Source organism: Dipodomys merriami, unplaced genomic scaffold (genome assembly GCF_024711535.1).
Source record: "Dipodomys merriami isolate MVZ:Mamm:240054 unplaced genomic scaffold, mDipMer1.0.p SCAF_1356, whole genome shotgun sequence".
Taxonomy (NCBI): domain Eukaryota; kingdom Metazoa; phylum Chordata; class Mammalia; order Rodentia; family Heteromyidae; genus Dipodomys; species Dipodomys merriami.
Window position 1 is genome coordinate 62873 of NW_027202667.1, and position 24866 is coordinate 87738.

At 64.5% G+C, this 24866-nt stretch overlaps 1 protein-coding gene across 1 annotated transcript; it reads left to right on the forward strand.

The window, feature by feature from the left end:
* Window positions 1–1536: 1536 nt before the first annotated feature.
* LOC138825160 (filaggrin-like) lies at window positions 1537–24866 on the forward strand (the record flags this gene model as incomplete). The annotated part of the gene is made up of 3 exons (XM_070019565.1): window positions 1537–1599; window positions 22581–22631; window positions 24822–24866. Coding segments are annotated over 3 exons (159 nt in total), but the record flags the coding sequence as incomplete, so codon positions are not given.

Genomic DNA, 24866 nt, shown 5'->3' on the forward strand with positions numbered 1-24866 from the left:
TGGACAGAAAGGAGACACAGCGAGGACACAGCGGGGGACAGAGCGGGCCAAAGTGGGACACTGTGAGACACATAAGTGGACACAGCGGGACACAGCGTGGGACACAGCGGGGACCCAGCGGGGACCCCGCGGGGAAACAGCGGGACACAGCGGGGACACAGCGCAACACACCGGGACACTGCAGGGGACACCGCGAGGACACAGTAGGACACAGCGTGATAGAGCAGGACACAGCAGGACACAGCAGGGACACAGCAGGACACATCTTCGACACAGAGGGGGGCACAGCGGGGGACACAGCGGGGGACAGAGCGGGGAACACATCGGGAAACAGCGGGGACACAGCGGGATACAGAGCGAGACACAGCGGTGACACAGTGTGGACACAGCGGGGACACAGCAGAGGACACAGCGGGACACAACGGGACACAGCGTGGGACATAGCGGGACACAGCAGGGGACACTGCAGGAGACATAGCGGGACACAGCAGGGGACACAGAGAGAACACAGCGGGACACAGCGGGACACTGTGAGGAAACAGCGAGGACACAGCGGGACACAGCGGGACATAGTGGGACACAGTGGGGACACAGCGGGGGACACAGCGGGGAAACAGCGGGACACAGCGGGACAAAGCGGGGGACACTGGCAGACACAAGGTGGGACACAGTGTGACACAGCTGGGACAGAGCGGGAAACCTTGGGGACACAGCGGGACACAGCGGGGACAAAGCAGGATACAGCATGGAGACAGCGGGGGACACATGCAGTGGACACAGCGGGGGACACAGCGCGAATACATCGGGACACAGCGGGGACACAGCTGGACACAGCGGGATACAAAGCGGGACACAGCGGGGACACAGCTGGACACAGCGGGATACAAAGCGGGACACAGCGGGGACACAGGGAGGACACAGCAAGACATAACGGGGACACAGCGGGACACAACGGGACTCAGCGGGGGACACAGCAGGACACAGCGGGGAACACAGCGGGACACTGCGGGGACAGAGCAGGACACAGCGGGGAATAGAAATGGGAAACAGAGGGACACAACGGGACACAGCGGGAAAAAGCTTGGGACAGAGCAGGACACAGCATGACACAGCGGGGGCCAGAGGGGGACACAGCGGAGGACAGAGCGGGGGACACAAGGAGACACAGCAGGGACACACTGGGACACAGCAGGGAACTCATCGGGGCACAGGGGGCACAGCTGGGGACAGCGGGGACACAGCGAGACACAATGGGGACACAGCGGGGACATAAGGGGGAAACAGCAGGACACAGCGGGACACAGTGGTGACACAGCGGGACACAGCGGAACACAGCGGTGACACAGCGGGGACACAGTGGGAAACAGCCGGGATACAGCGGGACACAGTGTGGACACAGCGGGGACACAGTGGGAAGACAGCAGGACACAGCATGGACAAAGCGGGGGACACAACGCAGCGCGGGACACAGCGGGATACACATCGGGACACAGCGAGGACACAGCTGGACACAGCGAGATTCAGAGCGGGACACAGCGGGGACAAAGCAAGGACACAGCAGGACACAGCGGGGATACAGCGGGACACAACGGGGGACACAGCGGGACACAACTAGGACACAGAGAGACACAGTAGGGACACATTAGGGACACAGCAGGGAACACAGCGGGACACAGCGTGACACAGCAGGGGACAAAGCAAGGACACAGCGGCACACAATGGGCACACAGCGTGGACACAGCGTGACACGGGGGAACAAGAAGGGGACACAGCGGGACACAGCGGGAGACACAGCGAGGACACAGCAGGACACAGCGGGGATACAGCTTGGACACAGCAGGACACAGCGGGGACACGTCGGGACACAGGGGGGGACACAGGGGGACACAGCGGGGGACACAGCGGGACACAGCGGGGGACACAACGAGGTCACAGCGGGACACAGTGGGACAGATCGGGAACACAGCGGGGACACAGACCGGTACACCGCGGGGCACAGCGGGGGACACATCCGGACACAGCGGGGGACACAGCGTGTGACACAGCGCGGGAGACAGCGTGGGACACAGCGGGACATAGCGGTACACAGCGGGACACAGCGGGACAAATAGGGGACAAAGGGGTGGACACAGCGGGACACAGCAGGGACACAACGGGGGACACAGCGGAACACGTCGGGGACACAGCAAGGACTCAGTGGGGGACACAAAGTGGGACAAATCGGGACACGACCGGAAACAGCGAGACACACAGGGACACAGCTGGGAGACAGCAGGGACACAGCGAGACACAGCGGGGACACAGCGGGGGACACAGCCTGGGAATCAGTGGGGAACACAGCGGGACACAGTGGGGACACAGTTGGACACAGCGAGATACAAAGCGGGACAGATCGGGGACACAGCGAGGACACAGCGGGACACAGCGGGACAAAGCAGGACACAGCGGGACACAGCGGGGACACAGTGGGGACACAGCAGTGGACACATCGGGACACAGCGAGACACAGCGGGACACAGCGGGGGACACAGCGGGACACAGCGGTGTACACAGCGGGACACAGCGGGGACACAGAAGGACACAGTGGTGACACAGCGGGGACACAGCAGGATACAGCGGGGACACAGCGGGACACAGCGGGGACACAGCGGGACACAGTGAGGACACAGCGGGACACATCGAGGACACAGCGAGGACACAGAGGGACACAGTGGGACTAGGCGGGACACAGCAGGACACAGTGGGGAAAAACGGGGACACAGCAGCGGACACATCGGGACACAGCGAGACACAGCGTGACATAGCGGGGGACACAGCGGGACAAAGCGGAGGACACAGCGGGACACAGCGGGGACACTGAAGGACACAGTGGGGACACAGCAGGGACACAGTGGTACACAGCGGGGGAAACAGCAGGGGACACGGCGGGACACAACGGGGGACACAGCGAGGACACAGCGGGACACAGCAGAGACACAGCGGGGACTCAGATGGGGACACAGTGGGGGACATACCGGGACACCACGGGAAACAGCGGGACACAGCGGGACACAGCAGGGACACAGCAGGAACACAGCGTGGGACACAGCGGGACACAGTGGGGGACACAGCGAGGAAAGAGCGGGACACTGCGGGACACATCGGGGACACAGCAGGGACACAGCCCGGGACACAGCGGGACACAGCGGGACACATCGGGGACACAGCGAGGACACAGCAATGGACACAGAGGAACACAGCGGGGGACACAGCGAGGATACAGCGGGACACAGCGGGACACATCGGGGACACAGCAGGGACATAGCCCGGGACACAGCGAGAAACAGCGGGAACACAGCGGGGACACAGCGGGGACACAGCGGGGACACAGCGGGGACACAGCAGGGACACAGCTGCACACAGCATGATAAACAGCGGGACAAGCGGTTACACAGCGAGGACACAGAGGGACACAGCAAGGACAAAGCTGGACATAGCAGGGTACTCAGCGGGACACAGGGGGGGACACGGCGCGACACAGAGGGACACAGCGGCGATACAGAGGGAACACAGCTGGACACAGCGGGATACACAGCGGGACACAGCGGGGACAGAGCGAGGACACAGCGGGATACAGTGGGACACAGCTGGACAGAGGGGGGGACACAGCGCGACACAGCCGGGGACACAGCGTGCCACAGCCGGGAACACAGCGGGACACAGCGGGGACACAGTTGGACACAGCGGGATACACAGTGGGAAACAGTGCGGAAACAGCGGGACAATCCAGGGGACAGCGGGAACACAGCAGGACACAGCGGGAGACAGCAGGGACACAGCGGGTCACAGCAGTACACAGCGGGGGACAGCGGGGACACAGTGGGAAACAGCGGGGGACACAGCGGGGACACAACGGGACACAGCGGGGGATACAGCGGGACACAGCATGGGACACAGTGGGACACAGCAGGACACAGCGGGGACCCAGCGGGACCCAGCTGAGACACAAAGGGGGACAGAGGGGATACAGCGGGAATCAACGGGCCACAGCGGGGCCACAGCGGGAGACACAGCGGGGGACACAGTGGGGGACACAGTGGGAGGCTCAGCGGGACACAATGAGGGACACAGCGGGACACAGCGGTACACAGTGTGACACAGCGGGGACACAGCGGGGGACACAGAGGGGACACAGCGGGACACAGCCGGGACACAGCGCAACACAGTGGGACATAGCAGGACAGAGCAGGACACAGCGGGGACACAGCGTGGACACAGCAGGTGACACAGTGGGACACAGCGGGACACAGCGGGGCACAGCGTGGGACACAGCGGGACACAGTGGGGACACAGCTGGACACAGCTTGATACACAGCGGGACACAGTGGGGGACACAGCGGTGGTCACAGCGGGAAACAACTAGGGACAAAGCGGGACACAGCGGGGACAAAGCGGGGACACAGAGGGACACAGCGGGACACAGCGGGGACACATAGGGACCCAGCGGGACAAAGCGGGGACACAGCGGGGGACACAGCGGGACATAGCGGTACACAGCGGGACACAGCGGGACAAAGCAGGGACACAGCGGGGGACACAGCAGGACACAGCGGGGAGAGAGTGGGACACAGCGGGACACAGCGGGACACACAGGGTCACAGCAGGGTAAACAGCGAGGACACAGCGAGACACAGCGGGACACAGCGGGTGACAAAGCAACACACAGCGCGGGCATAGCGAGGACACAGCGGGACACAGCAGGACATATCGGGGACACAGTGGGGACACAGCGGGGGACACAGCGGGACACAGCGGTGACACACAGGTACACAGCGGGACACAGCTGGACACAGCCGTATTCACAACGGGCCACAGCGGGGACAAAACGAGGACACAGCGGGACACAGAGGGGTACAGCGGGGGACACAGCGAGGTCACAGCGGGACACAGCAGGGACAGAGAGGGGGACACAGCAAGACATAGCGGAACACAGCAGGGACACAGCAGGACACAGCGGGGGACACAGCCGGGGACACAGCGGGACACAACGGGGGATACAGCAGGACACAGTGGGACACAGCAGGACACAGCAGGGACACAACGGGGAATACAGCAGGGGACACAGCGGGACACAACGGGGGACAAAGGGAGGACACAGCGGGACACAGCGGGACACATCGGGGACACAGCGGGGACACAGACCGGTACACAGCGGGACAAGCGGGGGACAAATCCGGACACAGCGGGGGACAAACCGGGACACCACGGGAAACAGCGGGACACAGCAGGACACAGCGGGGACACAGCAGGACAGAGCTGGGGACACAGCGGGACACAGCGGGACACAGCAGGACACAGCGGGATTAACAGCGGGACACAGCGGGGACACAGCGAGGACACCGCGGGAGAGAGCTGGGGACACAGCGGGACACAGCGGGACACAGCGAGGGACACAGCGTGACACAACGGGGGACACAGCTGGACACAGCTGGGGACACAGCGAGGACACAGCGGGACACATTGGGGACACAGCAGGAACACAGACCGGTACACAGTGGGACACATCGGGGGACACAGCGGTACACGTCGGGGACACAGCGGGGACTCAGCGGGGTACACAAAGTGAGACAAACCGGGACACCACGGGAAACAGAGGGACACACCGGGACACAGAGGGGACACAGCGGGGACACAGCGAGTCACAGCGGGGACATAGCGGGGGACACAGCGGGTGACACAGCGGGGGAATCAGTGGGGAACACAGCGGGACACAGCGGCGACACAGTTGGACACAGCGAGACACAGCGGGACACAGCGGGGGACACAGCGGGACACAGAGGAGTACACAGCGGGACACAGCAGGGACACAGAAGGACACAGTGGGGACAGAGTGGGGACATAGCAGGATACAGCGGGGACACAGCGGGACACAGCGGGGAAAGAGCGGGACACAAGCGGGGGACACAGCGGGGGACACAGCGGGACACAGTGGTACACAGCGGGGACAGTGCGGGAACACAGCCGGACACAGCGGTGACACAGCGGGGACACTCCAGGAGACAGCGGGGTCACAGCGGGACATATCGGGGGACAGCAGGGACACATCGGGTCACAGCGGGACACAGTGGGACACAGCGGGGGGACAGCGGGGACACAGCGGGGACACAGTGGGTGACTGCGGGGACACAACGGGACAAAGCAGGACACAGCGGGACACAGCAGGGTCACAGAGAGGACACAGCGCGACACATCGTGGACACAGCGGGGACACAGCGGGGGACACAGTGGATCAAATCGGGGACACAGCGGCGACACAGAGGGGACACAGTAGGACACAGGGTGACACAGCGGGACACAGCGGGGACACAGCTAGGACACAGTGGGACACAGCAGGACACAGCGAGACACAGCAGGGACAGAGCAGGGACACTCAATGGGACAGCGGGGACACAGTGGGACACAGCGGGGACACAGGGGGGACACAGCGGGGGAATCAGTGGGGAACACAGCGGGACACAGCGGGGACACAGTTGGACACAGCGGGATACACAGCGGGACAGATCGGGGACACAGTGGGACACAGCAGGGGACACAACGGGGGACACAGCGGGACACAGCGGGGGACAGAGCGAGGACACAGCGGGGACACAGCGGGGACACAGCGGGACACAGCGGGACACAGCGGGTAACACAGCAGGACACAGCGGGGGACACATAAGGACACAGTGGGGGACACAGTGAGGACACAGAGGGAAACAGTGGGACACATTGAGGCACAGCAGGGACACAGCAGGAGAACCAGCGGGAAACAGCGTGGACACAGCGAGGACACAGCTGGACACAGCGTGTTACACAGGGGGACATAGCGGTGACATAGTGAGGACACAGCGGGATACAGCAGGACACAGCGGGACACAGCCGGGGACACAATGGGACACAGCGGGACACGGCGGGACACAGCGTGGGACACAGCGGGACATAGACGACACAGCGGCGACACACCTGGAACACAGCTGGACACAGCGGGATTAACAGTGGGACACAGCGGGGACACAGCGAGGACACAGCGGGACAGAGCTGGGGACACAGCGGGACACAGCGGGACACAGCGGGGGACACAGCGTGACACAACGGGGGACACAGCTGGACACAGCTGGGGACACAGCGAGGACACAGCGGGACACATTGGGGACACAGAGGAAACACAGACCGGTACACAGCGGGACACATCGGGGGACACAGCGGTACACGTCGGGGACACAGCGGGGACTCAGCGGGGGACACAAAGTGGGACAAACTGGGAAACCACGGGAAACAGCGGGACACACCGGGACACAGCGGGGACACAGCGGTGACACAGCAAGTCACAGCGGGGACACAGCGGGGGACACAGCGGGGGAATCAGTGGGGAACACAGCGGGACACAGCGGCGACACAGTTGGACACAGGAGATCCACAGCGGGACAGATGGGGGACACAGCGGGACACAGCGGGACACAGAGGGACACAGCGGGACACAGCGGGGACACAGCGGAGACACAGCGGGGACACAGCGGAGACACAGCGGAGACACAGAAGTGGACACATTGGGACACAGCGAGAAACAGCGGGACACAGCGGGACACAGCGGAGTACACAGCGGGACACAGCAGGGACACAGAAGGACACAGTGGGGACACAGCAGGATACAGCGGGGACACAGTGGGACACAGCGGGGAAAAAGCGGGGCACAAAGCAGGGGACACAGCAGAGGACACAGCGGGACACAGTGGTACACAGTGGGGACGGAGCGGGAACACAGTGGGACACAGCGGGACACAGCGGGGACATTCCAGGGGACAGCGGGGACACAGCGGGATACATCGTGGGACAGCAGGGACACAGCGGGTCACAACGGGACACAGCGGGACACAGCGGGGGGACAGCGGGGACACAGCGGGACACAGCGGGGGGACAGTGGGGGACAGCGGGGACACAACGGGACACAGCGGGACACATCAGGGACACAGCAGGGTCACAGCAGGACACAGACGACTCAGCGGGACACAGCGGGACACACCGGGGGATACAGCGGGACACAGCTGGTGACACAGCGGGGACACAGCGGGACACAGCGGGGCACAAAGTGGGGGACACAGCAGAGGACACAGCGGGACACAGTGGTACACAGTGGGGACGGAGTGGGAACACAGCGGGACACATCGGGGACATTCCAGGGGACAGCGGGGACACAGCGGGATACATCGGGGGACAGCAGGGACACAGCGGGTTACAACGGGACACAGCGGGACACAGCGGTGGGACAGCTGGGACACAGCGGGACACAGCGGGGACAAAGTGGGGGACAGCTGGGACACAGCGGGACACAGCGGGGACAAAGTGGGGGACAGCAGGGACACAACGGGACACAGCGGGACACATCAGGGACACAGCAGGGTCACAGCGGGACACAGACGACACAGCGGGACACAGCGGGACACACCGGGGGATACAGCGGGACACAGCTGGGGACACAGCGGGGACACAGCAGGACACAGCGGGGAAACAGCGGGGCACAAAGCGGGGGACACAGCAGAGGACACAGCGGGACACAGTGGTACACAGTGGGGCCGGAGCGGGAACACAGCGGGACACAGCAGGACACAGCGGGGAAATTCCAGGGGACAGCGGGGACACAGCGGGATACATCGGGGGACAGCAGGGACACAGCGGGTCACAACGGGACACAGCGGGGGGACAGCGGGGACACAGAGGGACACAGCAGGATACACAGTGTGAGACAGCGGGGACACAGCGAGGACACAGCGGGACACAGAGGGACAGAGCGGGGACACAGAGGGACACAGCGAGACACAGCGGGACACAGCGGGGGACACAGCAGGACACAGCTGGTGACACAGCGAGGACACAGCGGGACACATTGTGGACAGCAGGACACCGCGGGGTCACATCGGGACCCAGCGGGGCACACAGCGGGAAACAGCGGCACACAGCTGGACTCATTGGGGGACATAGCGAGATACAGCGGGGGACACAGCGACACACGGCGGGGGACACAGCGGAGACACATCGGGACACAGCGGGGAACACAGCGGGACACAGCGGGACACAGTGGGGACACAGCAGGGACACAGCGGGACACAGTGGGGACACAGAGGGGACACAGCAGGACATAGCGGACACAGCGGGGGACACAGCGAAGACACAGCGGAACACAGCGGAACAAAGTGGGACACAGCGGGGACACAGCGGGGGACACAGTGGGTAAACAGCTGGACACATTGGGCCACAGCGGGACACAGCGAGACAGTGTGGGACACAGCGGGACACAGCTGGGGACAAAGAGGGGGGACATAGCGGGACACAGCGGGGGACACAGATAGGACACAGCGGGACATAGCGGGACACAGCGAAGGACACAGCGGGAACCAGCAGGGGACAGAGCGGGGGACACAGCGGGGACACAGAGGGACACAGCGGGGGACACAGCGGGGACACAGCTGGGACACAGCAGGACACAGCAGGAACACATCGGGAAACAGCGGGGAGACATCGGGACACAGCGGGGGACCCAGCGGGGATACAGCTGTGACACTGCAGGACACAGCGGGGACACATCGGGACACAGCGGTGGACACAGCGGGACACAGCGGGACACAGCGGAGGACACAGCGGGGACACAGCTGAGACACAGCAGGACACAGCGGGGACACAAGGGACACAGTTGGGACACAGCGGGACACAGCGGGGAACACAGCGGGGGACACAGCGGGACATAGCGGGGACACAGCCGGGACACAGCAGGACACAGCGGGACACTGCGGGGGACACAGCAAGGATATAGCGGGACACAGCGGGACTCGTGGGACGCAGCAGGGACACAGCGGGGGACACAGCGGGGAAACAGCGGGACACAAGGGGACACAGTGGGGGACACAGCGGGAAACAGCTGGGACACATTGGGACACAGCGGGGGACACAGCGGGATACAGCAGGGACACATCGGGACACAGCGGGGGACACAGCAGGACACAGCGGGGACACATCGGTACACAGCGGGAGACACAGCTGGACACCGCGGCACACAGCGGGACACAGCGGGGACTCAAGGGACATAGCGGGACACAGCGTGACACTGCGGGACACAGCGGGGGACACAGCAGGACACAGCGGGACACAGCGGGGAACACAGCGAGACACAGCGGGGGACACAGCTGGGACACATCAGGACACAGCCGGACACATTGGGGGACACAGCTTAACACAACTGGATACACGGTGGGACACAGCGTGGACAGAGCGAGGACACAGCGGGACACTGCGGGGGACACTGCAAGGATATAGCGGGACAAAGCGGGACTCGTGGGACACAGCGTGGACACAGCAGGGGACACAGCGGGGAAACAGCGGGACACAAGGGGACACAGTGGAGGACACAGAGGGACACAGCTGGGACACATCGGGACACAGCGGGGACACAGCGGGACTCAGCGGGACACAGAGGGGACTCAGCGGGACACAGCGGGGGACACAGCAGGACACAGGGGGGACACATCGGTATAAAGCGGGGGACCCAGCGGCACACAGCGGGACAGAGGGTGGGACACAGCAGGACACAGCGGAGGACACAGCGAGAAACAGTGGGGGACACAGCAGGGACACATCAGGACAGAGCCGGACACATCGGGGGACACAGCTTAACACAGCGGGATACACGGCGGGACACACCGGGGACAGAGCGAGGACACAGAGGGACACAGCGGGGACACATCGGGACACAGTGGGGGACACAGCGGGACACAGGGAGACACACTTGGGACACAGCGGGACACAGCGGCACACAGCTGGACACAGCGGGGACACAGCGGGACACAGCGGGGCACACAGCGAAACACAGCGGGGGAAACAGCGGGGACACATCGGGACAGAGCGGGGGACACAGCGGGACACATCGGGGACACAGCGGGACTCAGCGGGACACAGAGGGGACACAGCAGGACACAGCGGGGGACACAGCGAGAAACAGCGGGGGACACAGCAGGGACACATCAGGACACAGCCAGACACAACGGGGGACACAGCTTAACACAGCGGGATACAAGGCGGGACACACAGGGGACGGAGCGAGGACACAGAGGGACACAGCGGGGACACATCGGGACACAGGGAGACACACATGGGACACAGCGGGACACAGCGGCACACAGCTGGACACAGCGGGGGAAACAGCGGGGACACATCGGGACACAGCGGGGGACACAGCGGGAGACATCGGGGACACAGCGGGACTCAGCGGGACACAGAGGGGACACAGCGGGACACAGCGTGGGACACAGCAGGACACAGCGGGGGACACAGAGAGAAACAGCGGGGGACACAGCAGGGACACATCAGGACACAGCCAGACACATCGGGGGACACAGCTTAACACAGCGAGATACACGGCGGGACACACCGGGGACGGAGCGAGGACACATCGGGACACAACAGGGGACACAGCTGGACACAGCGGCACACAGCTGGACACAGTGGGGGACACAGCGGGACACAGCGGGGGACACAGGGAGAAACAGCAGGGGAAACAGCGGGGACACATCGGGACACAGCTGGGGACACAGCGGGACACAGCTGGACACAGCAGGGACACAGCTGGGACACAGCGGGGACACAGCGGGGACACAGCAGGACATAGCGGGACACTGCGGGGGAACAGCGAGGACACAGAGAGAACACAGCGTGACACAGTGGGACACAGCGGGGACACAATGGGGACACAGCGGGGGACACAGCGGGACACAGCGGAGGACACAGCGGGAACCAGCGGAGGACACATCAGGAAACAGCGGGGGACACAGTGGGGCACACAGCGGGGACACAGCGGAAAACAGCGGGAGACACAGCGGGGACACAGCTGGGACACAGCAGAAAACACCGATGACACATCGGGACACAGCGGGGGAAACAGGGGGACACAGCGGGACACTGGGGACCACAGGGGGACACAGCGGGACACATCGGGGGACACAGCGGGGAAACAGCGGGACACAGCGGGACACTCTGGGGGATACAGAGGGACACAGCTGGGACACATTGGGACTCAGCGGGGGACACAGCGGGACTCAGCGGGACACAGCAGGGACACATCGGGACACAGAGGGGGACACAGCAGGACACAGCGTGGACACATCGGTACACAGCGGGGGACACAGCAGGACACAGCGGCACACAGCAGGATACAGCGGGACACAGCGGTGACACAGGGGACATAGCGGGACACAGCGGGACACAGCAGGGGACACAGCGGGGGACACAGCGGGGGACACAGCAGGTCACAGCGGGACACAGCGGGGGACACAGCGAGACAGAGCGGGGGACACAGCTGGGACACATCAGGACACAGCCGGACACATCGGGGGACACAGCTTGACAGAGTGGGCTACAAGGTGGGACACAGCGGGGACAGAGCGAGGACACAGCGGACACAGCGGGACACATCGGGACACAGCGGGACACAGGGGGTCACAGGGGACATAGCGGGACACAGTGGGACACAGCGGGACACAGCGGGGGACACAGCGGGGGATACAGCAGGACACAGCGGGACACAGACGGACACTGCGGGGACACAGTGAGGACACAGCGGGACACAGCGGGACACAGTGGGACACAGCGGGGACACAGCGGGGGACACAGCGGGGAAACAGCGGGACACAGTGGGGGACAGAGCGGGACACAGAGTGGGACCCAGCTGGACATAGCTGGGGACACTGCAGGAGACATAACTGGACACAGCGGGGTACACAGCGAGGACACAGCAGGACACAGCGGTACAGAGCAGGACACAACAGGGACACCACTGAGGACACAGCGGGACACAGCAGGGGACACAGCGGGGACACAGCGGGGTACACAGGGGGGGACATCGGGGACACAGCGGGGACACAGCCGGACACAGCAGTACACAGTGGGGGACTCAACAGGACACAACGTGGGACACAGCGGGACACAGCGGGGATCCAGCGGGACACAGTGGGGAACACAGAGGGGACACAGCGGAACACAGCAGGGGACACAGCAGGAAACAGTGGAGGAGACAGCGGGATCCAGCGGGGGACACAGCGGGACACAGAGGGGGACACAGCGAGACACAGAGGGGGACACAGCGAGACGCAGCGGGACACAGCGGGACACAGCGGGGACACAGCGGGACACATCGGGGGACAAAGCTTGACATAGCAGGATACACGGCGGGACACAGCGGGGATACAGCAAGGACACATCGGGACACAGCCGGACACATCGGGACACATCGGGACACAGCGGGGACACAGGGGACACAGCGCGACACAGTGGGACACAGCGGGACACAGCGGGGGACACAGCGGGGGACACAGCGGGGAAACAGAGGGACACAGCAAGACACAGCGGGGGACACAGCGGGACACAGTGGGCACACAGCGGGACACAGCAGGAGACAGCGGGGACAAAGAGGGGACACAGCAGGACACAGCAGGACACTGCGGGGGACACAGCAAGGACACAGCAGGACAAAGCGGGACACAGTGGGACACAGCGGTGACACAGCGGGGGACACAGCGGGGAAACAGGGGACACAGCGGGACACATCAGGACACAGCGAGACACAGCGGGGACAAAGGGGACATAGCGGGACACAGTGGGACACAGCGGGACACAGCGGGTGACACAGCGGGGGATACAGCAGGACACAGCGGGACACAGCCGGACACTGCGGGGACACAGCGAGGACACAGCAGGACACAGCGGGACACCGTGGGACACAGCGGGGACACAGCGGGGGACACAGCGGGGAAACAGCGGGACACAGTGGGCGACACAGCGGGACACAGAGTGGGACCCAGCTGGACATAGCTGGGGACACTGCGGTGGACATAACTGGACACAGCGGGGGACACAGGGAGGACACAGCGGGACACAGCGTAATACAGGGGGACACAACGGGGACACAGCGGGGGACACAGAGAGAACACAGCGTGACACAGCGGGATACAGCGGGGACACAATTTGGACACAGCGGGGTACACAGCGAGGACACAGCAGGACACAGCGGGACACAGCGAGACAGAGCAGGACACAACAGGGACACCACTGGGGACACAGCGGGACACAGCAGGGGACACAGCGGGGACACAGCGGGGTACACAGGGGGGGACAGCGGGAACACAGCGGGGACACAGCCGGACACAGCAGTACACAGCGGGGGACTCAGCAGGACACAACGTGGGACACAGCGGGACACAGTGGGGATCCAGCGGGACACAGCGGGGAACACAGAGGACACAGCGGAACACAGCATGGGACACAGCAGGAAACAGTGGAGGAGAAAGCGGGATCCAGCGGGGGACACAGCGGGACACAGAGGGGGACACAGCGAGACACAGAGGATGACACAGAGAGATGCAGCGGGACACAGCGGGACACAGCGGGGACACAGCGGGACACATCGGGGGACAAAGCTTGACACAGCGGGATACACGGCGGGACACAGCGGGGATAGAGCAAGGACACATCGGGACACAGCCGGACACATCGGGACACATCGGGACACAGCAGGGACACAGGGGACACAGCGCGACACAGAGGGACACAGCGGGACAGAGCGGGGGACACAGCGGGGAAACAGAGGGACACAGCAAGACACAGCGGGGGACACAAGGGGACACAGTGGGCACACAGCGGGACACAGCAGGACACAGCGGGAACAAAGAGGGGACACAGCGGGACACTGCGGGGGACACAGCAAGGACACAGCAGGACAAAGCGGGACACAGTGGGACACAGCGGTGACACAGCGGGGGACACAGCGGGGAAACAGGGGACACAGCGGGACACAGTGGGTCACAGGGGGGACACAGCGGGGACACAGCAGGAACACAGCGGGACACAGCGGGACACAGCGGGGACACAGCGGGACACAGCGGGACACAGCGGGGACACAGCTGGACACAGCGGGACACTGCGGTGGACGCAGCAAGGACACAGCGGGACAAAGCCAGCACAGTGGGACACAGCGGGGACACAGCGGGGGACACAGCGGGAAAACAGCGGGACACAGGGGGGGACACAGCGGAACACAGCGGGACACAGCGAGGAACACAGCGGTACACAGCGGGACACATCGGGACACAGCGGGACTCAGCGGGGACACAGTGGACACAGCGGGACAGAGCGGGACACAGAGGGACACAGCGGGGGACACAGCGGGGACACAGCGGGACACAGCGGGGGACACAGCGGGGGGCACAGGGGGGGACAGCGGTTACACAGCGGGGACAGAGCACAACACAGCGGGACACAGCAGGGGACTCAACGGGACACTGCGTGGGACACAGCGGGACACAGCAGGGACCCAGCAGGATCCAGCAGGGGATACAGAGTGGACATAGCGGGACACAGCATGGGACAGAGCAGATCACAGTGGAGGACACAGCGGGATCCCACAGGGGACAGAGCCTGGGACAAAGCGGCGGACACAGCGAGACTCAGCGCGGAACACAGAAGGGACACATCAGGACACAGCCGGACACATCGGGGGCCACAGATTGACACAGCGGGATACACGGCGGAACACAGCGGGGACAGAGCGAGGACACAGCGGGACACAGCGGGGACACATCGGGACACAGCGGGCTACACAGCGGGACACAGCGGGACACAGCGGGGGACACAGCGGGGACTCAGCTGGGACACAGCAGGACACAGCGGGGACACATCGGGACACACCGGGGGACACAGCGGGACACAGCGGCACACAGCTGGACACAGCGGGCGACACAGCCGGACACAGCTGGGGACACAGTGAGACACAGCGGGGGACACAGTGGGGAAACAGCGGGACACAGCGGGACACAGGGGGGGACACAGCGGGACACAGCGGGACACATCGGGACACAGCGGGACACAGCAGGACACAGCGGTGACACAGTGGACACAGCGGGACACAGAGGGACACACCTGGGGACACAGCGGGGACACAGCGGGGACACAGCGGGGACACAGCGGGGGACTCAGCGGTACACAACGTGGGACACAGCGGGACACAGCAGGGACACAGCAGCATCCAGCAGGAGACACAGTGTGGACACAGCGGGACACAGAATGGGACAGAGCAGGGCACAGTGGAGAACACATCGGGATCCAGCAGCGGACAGAGCCGGGGACAAAGCGGGGGACACAGCGAGACACAGCGGGGGACACAGAAGGGACACATCAGGACACAACCGGACACATCGGGGGCCACAGCTTGACACAGCGGGATACAAGGCGGGACACAGCGGGGACAGAGCGAGGACACAGCGGGACACAGCGGGGACATATCGGGACACAGAGGGGGACACAGCGGGTCACAGCGGGACACAGCGGGGGACACAACGGGGACACAGCTGGGACACAGCAGGACACAGGGGGACACAGCTGGACACACCGGCAGACACAGCTGGACACAGCGGGGGACTCAGCGAGACACAGCGGGGGACACAGCGGGGACACAGCGGGAAACATCGGGTGACACAGCTTGACACAGCGGGATACATGGCAGGACACAGCGGGGACACAGTGAGGACACAGCAGGACACATCGGGACACAGCGGGAGACCGCAGGGACACAGGGTACACAGTGGGACACAGCGGGACACAGCAGGGAACACAGAGGGGATACAGCTGGGACACAGCAGGACAAAGCGGGGACACATCGGGACACAGCGGGACACAGCAGGACACAGCGAGGGACCCACGGGGACACAGCGGGTCACATCGGGGGACACAGCGAGATACACGGCAGGACACAGCAGGGACACAGCGAGGACAGAGCGGGACATATCGGGACACAGTTGGACACAAGGGGGACACTGGGGACACATTGGGACCCAGGGGACAAAGCAGGACACAGCGGGGACACAGCGGGGACACAGCATGACACAGCGGGGACACAGCAGGACACAGCGGGGGACAAAGCGAGACACACCGGAACACAACGGGACACAGTGGGGACAGAGCGAGGACACAATGGGGACACAGCCGGGACACAGTGGGACACAGCGCGGACACAGCGGGACACAGCGGGGACTCAGCGGGGGACACAGTGGGGGAAACAGAGCTGGACACAGCGGGGAACACAGCGGGACACAGCGGGGACAAGGTGGACACAGCGAGATACAGAGCGGGGGAATAAGCGGGGACACAGCGGGGACACAGCGGGGGACACAACTCGGGAACGAGTGGGGAACACAGCGGGACACACCGGGGACACAGTTGGACACAGCGGGATACACAGCGGGACACATCGGCGATACAGCGAGGACACAGCGAAGACACAGCGGGACACAGCGGGACACAACGGGACACAGCGGGACGCAGCGGGGGACACAGGGAACAAAGCGGAGAACACAGCGCGACACAGCGGGGACACAGCATGACACAGTGGGGACACAGCGGGGACACAGCGGGATACAGTGGGGACACAGCGGGACACAGCGGGGACACAGCGGGGACCACAGCGGGGGAAACAGTGGGGGACACAGCAGGGAACACAGCGGGACACAGCGGGGACACAGCTGGACACAGCGAGATACACAGGGGGACACAGCGGGGACAGAGCAAGGACACAGCGGTACACTTCGGGACACAGCAGGACACATCGGAACACAGTGGGAACACAGCGGGGACACAGCAGCGGACACAGCGGGACACAGCAGGACACAGCGGGACACAGCGGGGGACAGAGGGGAGGAAACAGCGGGTGACACAGCGGGACACAGCAGGAACACAGCAGGACACAGTGGGGACACAGCGATGAGAGACCGGGATACAGCGGGGACACAGGGGTCACAGCGGAGCCACAGCGGGACACAGCGGGGGACACAGCGGGGGAATCAGTGGGGAACACAGCGGGACACAGCGGGGACACAGTTGGACACAGCGGGATACACAGCGGGACACATCGGGGACACAGCAAGGACACAGCGAGGACACAGCGGGACACAGCGGGACACAAGGGGACACAGCGGGGGACACAGGGGACACAGCGGAGAACACAGCGGGACACAGCGGGGACACAGCGGGACACTGCGGGGGACACAGCTAGGACATAGCTGGACAGCGGGACACGTGGGACACAGCGGGGACACAGCGGGTGACACAGTGGGGAAACAGCGGGACAAAGCGGGACACTGTGGGGTATACAGAGGGACACAGCTAGGACACATTGGGACACAGCAGGGGACACAGCGGGACTCAGCGGGACACAGCAGGGACACATCGGGACACAGCGGGAGACACAGCAGGACAGAGCGGGGACACAGCGGTACACAGCGGGGGACACAGCGGGACCCAGCGGCCCACAGCGGGACACAGCGTGGGACACAGCAGGACACAGCGGGGGACACAGCGAGACACAGCGGGGGACACAGCAGGGACACGTCAGGACACAGCCGGACACATCGGGGGACACAGCTTGACACAGCGGGATACACCGCAGGACACAGCGGGGACAGAGCGAGGACACAGCGGGACACAGCGGGACACAGCGGGACAAAGCGAGACACAGCGTGGATACAGGGGACATAGCGGGACACAGCGGGACACAGCGCGGGACACAGCGGGGGACAAAGCAGGACACAGCGGGACATAGCCGGACACTGCGGGGGACACAGCGAGGACACAGCGGGACACAGCGGGACACAGTGGGACACAGTGGGGACACAGCGGGGGACACAGCGGGGAAACAGCGGGACACAGTGGGGGACACAGCGGGACACAGCGGGACACAGAGTGGGACACATCGGGACATAGCTGGGGACACTGCGGGGGACATAGCGGGACACAGCGGGGGACACAGGGAGGACACAGCGGGACACAGCGGAATACAGGGCTCACAACGGGGACACAGCGGGGGACACAGAGAGAACACAGTGGGACAGAGCGGGACACAGCAGGGACACCACTGGGGACACAAGGGGACACAGAGGGGAACACAGTGGGGACCCAGCGGGACACAGCGTGGGACACAGCGAGGACACAGCGGGAACACAGTAGGACACAGCGGCGGACTCAGCAGGACACAACGTGGGACACAGCAGGACACAGCAGGGACCAAGCGGGCCACAGCGGGGGACACAGAGAGGACACAGCGGGAAACAGCATGGGACACAGCGGGACACAGCGGGGACAAAGAGGGGACACAGCGGGACACAGCGGGACACAGCGGGGGACACAGCAAGGACACAGAGGGACAAAGCGTGACACAGTGGGACACAGCGGGGACATAGCGGGGGACACAGCGGGGAAACAGCGGGACTCAGCGGGACTCAGCTGGGGACACAGCAGGACACAGCCGGACACAGCGTGGGACACAGTGGGACACAGCGGGACACAGCGGGACACAGCGGGACACAGTGGGACACAGCGGTTACACAGGGGACACAGCATGACACATCGGGACACATCGGGACAAAGCGGGACATGGCGGGACACAACGGGGGACACAGCGAGGACCCAGCGAGGACACAGCGGGACACAGCGAGACACATCGGGGACACAGTGGGGACACAGCCCAAGACACAGCAGGACACAGCGGTGGACACTGCGGGACACGGCGCGGACACTGCGGGGACTCAGAGGGGAACACAGCGGGGGACAAACCGGGACACCAGGAGAAACAGCGGGACACACCGGGACACAGCTGGGAAACAGCAGGGACAAAGCTGAGGACACAGCGGGACACAGCGGGGGACACAGCGAGGACACAGCGGGACACACAGCAGGACACAGCGGGGGACACAGCGAGGACACAGCGGGGCACAGCGGGACACATTAGGGACACAGCGGGGACACAGCGCTGACTCAGTGGGGGACACAGCCGGGGACAAACCGCGACACCACGGGAAACAGCCGGAAACACCGGGACACAGCGGGGACACAGCGGGGACAAAGCTGGGGACACAGCGGAACACAGCGGGGGACACAGCGGGACACCGCGGGACACATTGTGGACACATCGGGGACACAGCCCTGGACACAGAGGGACACAGCGGGGGACACAGCGAGGACACAGCGGGACACAGCGGGACACCTCGGGACACGGCGGGGACACAGCCTGGGATACAGCGAGACACAGCGGAACACAGCGAGGACACAGCCGGGACACAGCTGGACACAGCCTGATAACCAGCGGGACACAGCGGGGGACAGCAGGGACACAGCGGGTCACAGCAGGTACTCAGCTGGGACACATCAGGACACAGCGGGGACACATCGGGACACACCGGGGGACACAGCGGGACACAGCGGCACACAGCTGGACACAGCGGGTGACACAGCCGGACACAGCTGGGGACACAGTGAGACACAGCGGGGGACACAGCGGGGACACATGGGGACACAGCGGGACACAGCTGGGCACTGCGGGAGACACAGCTGGACACAAAGGGGGACACAGCGAGGACCCAGCGAGGACACAGCGGGACACAGCAAGACACATCGGGGACACAGTGGGGACACAGCCCAAGACACAGCAGGACACAGCGGTGAACACAGCGGGACACGGCGCGGACACTGCGGGGACTCAGAGGGGAACACAGCGGGGGACAAACCGGGACACCACGGGAAACAGCGGGACACACCGGGACACAGCGGGGAAACAGCAGGGACAAAGCTGGGGACACAGCGGGACACAGCAGGGGACACAGCGAGGACACAGCGGGACACAGCAGGACACATTGGGGACAGAGCCGGGACACAACGGGGGACACAGCGAGGACACAGCGGGACACAGCGGGGACACAGTGGGGACTCAGCGAGGGACACAACGGGGGACACAGCGGGACACAGCGGGGCACACAGCGGGACACAGCGGGGAACACAGCAGGACATAGCGCGGACACAGCGGAGACAGAGCCGGGACACAGCAGGATACATCGGGGACAGAGCGGGGGACAAAGCGTGACACAGCGGGTCACTGCAGGGACACAGCGGAACACAGTGGGGGACACAGCGGGGGACACAGCGGGGACACAGCGGGGATATAGCAGGACACAGCGGGGCACACAGCAGGACAAAGCGGGGATACAGAAGGGTCACAGTGGGGGACACAGCGGGACACAGCGGGGACACAGCAGGGTCAAAGCGGGAACACAGCAAGGACACAGCGGGACACAGGTGGGACACAGCGGGAACACAGCTGGGACACAGCTGGACACAGTGGGATACACTGGGGGACACAGAGGGGGACACAGCGGGGACACAGCAGGGACACAGCGGGAACACAGCGGGACACAGCGAAAGACACAGCATGGGACACAGCGGGGACACAGCGGGGGACACAGAAGGGGACACAGCGGGGACACAGCGGGGCTATATCGGGACACAGCGGGGACACAGTGGGACACAGCGGGGACACAGCGGGACACAGCGGGACACAGCGGGGACACAGCAGGGACACAGCGGGACACAGCAGAACATAGCGGGGACACAGCGGGACACAGCGGGGGACATAGCGGGGACACAGCAGGGCCACAACGGGACACAGCGGGGTCACAGCGGGACACAGCGGGGGACACAGCGGGACATAGCACGACACAGCGGGACAAAGCGTGGGACACAGCGGGACACTGATTGGACACAGCGCGACACAGCGGTGTACGCATCTGGGGACACAATGGTACACAGAGTGGGACACAGCAGGACACAGCGGGACACAGTGGGACACAGTGGGGACAAAGTGGGAGACACAGCGGGGGACAGAGCAGGACACAGTGCGGGACACAGGGAGGACCCAGCGGGACACAGCGGGGAGACAGCGGGGACTCAGTGGGGGACATAGCGGTGGACAAAGCAGGACACCACGGGACACAGCGGAACACAGCGGAACACAGTGGGGACACTGCGGGGAAAAAGCGGGACACAGCGGGGGACACAGCGGGACACAGCGGGACTCATCGGTGAACACAACGGAACACAGAGGGGGACACAGCAGGGGACACAGCGGGACACAGCGGGGACTCAGCTGGACACAGCGGGGTATACAGCGTGACAGAGCGGGGACACAGCGGGGACACAGCGGGACACTGTGTGACACATCGGGGACCCAGCAGGACATAGCGGGGACACAGCGGGACACAGCAGGACACAACGGGACACAACGGGACACAGTGGGACACAGCGGGGACACAGCAGGACACAGCGGGACACAGCGGGACACAGCGGTGACAAAGCGGGAATCACAGCGGGGGATAGAGCGGGACACAGTGGGGGACACAGCGCGACACAGCAGGGATTCAGCGGGGGACACAGCCGGGGACAACAGGACACCATGGGGCAGAGCGGAATACAGCGGGACACAGTGGGGAAACTGCGGGGACACAGCAGGACACAGCGGAGGATATAGCAGGCCACAGCGGGACTCAGCGGGGAACACAGCGGAACACAGCGGGGGACAGAGCGGGGGACACAGTGGGACACAGCGGGGACTCAGCTGGACACAGCGGGGGACACAGAGTAACACAGCGGGGACACAGCGGGGACACAGCGGGACACTGCGTGACACATCGGGGAAACAGCGGGATACAGCGGGACAAAGCGGGGGACATAGCGCTAAACAGCGGGGAACACAGAGAAGACACAGCGGGACAAAGCGGGGAACACAGCGAGAACACAGTGGGACACAGCGAGGACACAGTGGGACACCGCGGGGACACAGCGGGGGACACAGCTGGACACAACGGGGGAAACAGCGAGGACACAGCGAGAAACAGGGGGGACACAGCAGGGTCACCGCGAGGACACAGCGGGACACAGCGGAGGACACAGCGGAGAAACAGAGGGACATATTGGGACACAGCGGGGGACACGGAGGGACAGAGCGGGGGACACATCGGAGGACACAGGGAGGACACAGCGGTACACAGGGGGGACACAACGGGACACAGCAGGGACAAAGCGGGGGACACAGCGGGGGACAGACCGGGACACAGCGGGGGACACAGGGAGGACACAGCGGGACACAGCGGGGACAAAGCGGGGACTCAGCCGGGGATACAGCGGGGGACAAAACGGAACACCACGGGACACAGCGGGACACAGCGGGGACACTGCGGGGACACAGATGGGGACACAACGGGACACAGCAGGTGACACAGCGGGGACACAGCGGGACACAGCGAGGACACAGCGGGGACACAGTGGGAAACAGCGGGACACAGCGGGAGACAAAGTGGGAGACAGCGGGGGACAAAGCAGGGGACACAGCTGGGGACACAGCCAGGACACAGCGGGACACAGCGGGTGACAAAGCGAGGACACAGCGGACACAGCGGGACACACCGGGGACACAGCTGGACACAGCGGGATACAGCAGGAGACACAGCGGGGACACAACGGGACACAGCGCGGGACACAGCAGGACACAGCAGGGACACAACAGGACACATCGGGGGACACAGTGGGGACATAGAGGGGGACCCAGCGTGGACACAACGGGACACAGCGGGACACAGTGGGACACAGTGGGGTACATAGCAGGGAACAGCAGGGACACACCGGGGGACAGAGGGGACACAGCAGGACACAGCGTGGACAGAGCGGGACACAGTGGGGGACACAGCAGGGACACAGCATGACACATCGAGAGACACAGCGGGTACACAGCAGGGAAAACAGCGGGACACAACTTGACAGAGCGGGGACACAGCGGGACAGAGGTGGGCACACAGCGGGACATAGCGAGACACAGCGGGACACAGCAGGGGACACAGCTGGGGACACAGCTGGGGACACAGCAGGACACAGCGCGACACAGGGGTCACAGCGGGGGACACAGAAGGACACAGCGCGACACAGCGGGGACACAGCGGGGACACAGCTGGGAGCACAGCAGGACACAGTGGCAGACATAGCGCGGACACAACTTGGACACAGCGGGACACAGCAGGGGCACAGCGGGACACAGCGGGGGACTCAGCGAGGACACAGAGGGACCCAGCGGGACACAGCGGGGAACAAAGCGGGAGAGAGTGGGGGACACAACGAGGATACAGCGGGGCACAGCGGGGACACAGAGGGGACTCAGCGGGGGACACAGCGGGGGACAATGAGGGACACCACGGGACACAGTGGGACATACCGGGACACGGAGGGGACATTGCGGGGACAGAGCCGGACAAATCGGGGGACACAGCGGGACGCAGCGGGACAGAGCGGGGGACAAAGCCGGACACAGCTGGGGACAGAGCGGGGGACTCAGCGGGATACAGCGGGGACAAAGCGGGACAAAGCGGGACACAGCTGGGACAGAGCGGGACACAGAGTGACACAGCGGGGACACAGCGGGACACAGCGGAGTCACAGCAGGGACACAGCGGGGACACAGCCGGACACAGCGGGACACAACGGTGACACAGCGGGACACAGCGAGACACACAGCGGGTACACAGCGGGGAACACAGCGGGGAACACAGCGGGACACAGCGGGACACACCGGGGCACACAGCGGGACATAGCTGAACACAGCGGGACAAGCAGGGGACACAGCTGGGGACACAGCGGGACACAGTGGGGGATACAGCGACGACACACAACGGGACACCGAGGGGTACACAGCGGGACACAGCGGGACACAGCGGGACACAGCAGGGACAAAGCGGGAATCACAGAGGGGGATAGAGCGGGACACAGCGGGGGATACAGGGAGGACACAGCGGGACACTGCGGGGACACAGCGGGGACTCTGCGGGGACACAGCGGGGGACACAGCGGGGACAGAGGGGGGAAACAGGGGGAAACAGCGGGGACACAGCGGGACACAGCGGGAAACAGCAGGACGCAGCGGGGAAACAATGGGACACAGTGGGGGACAC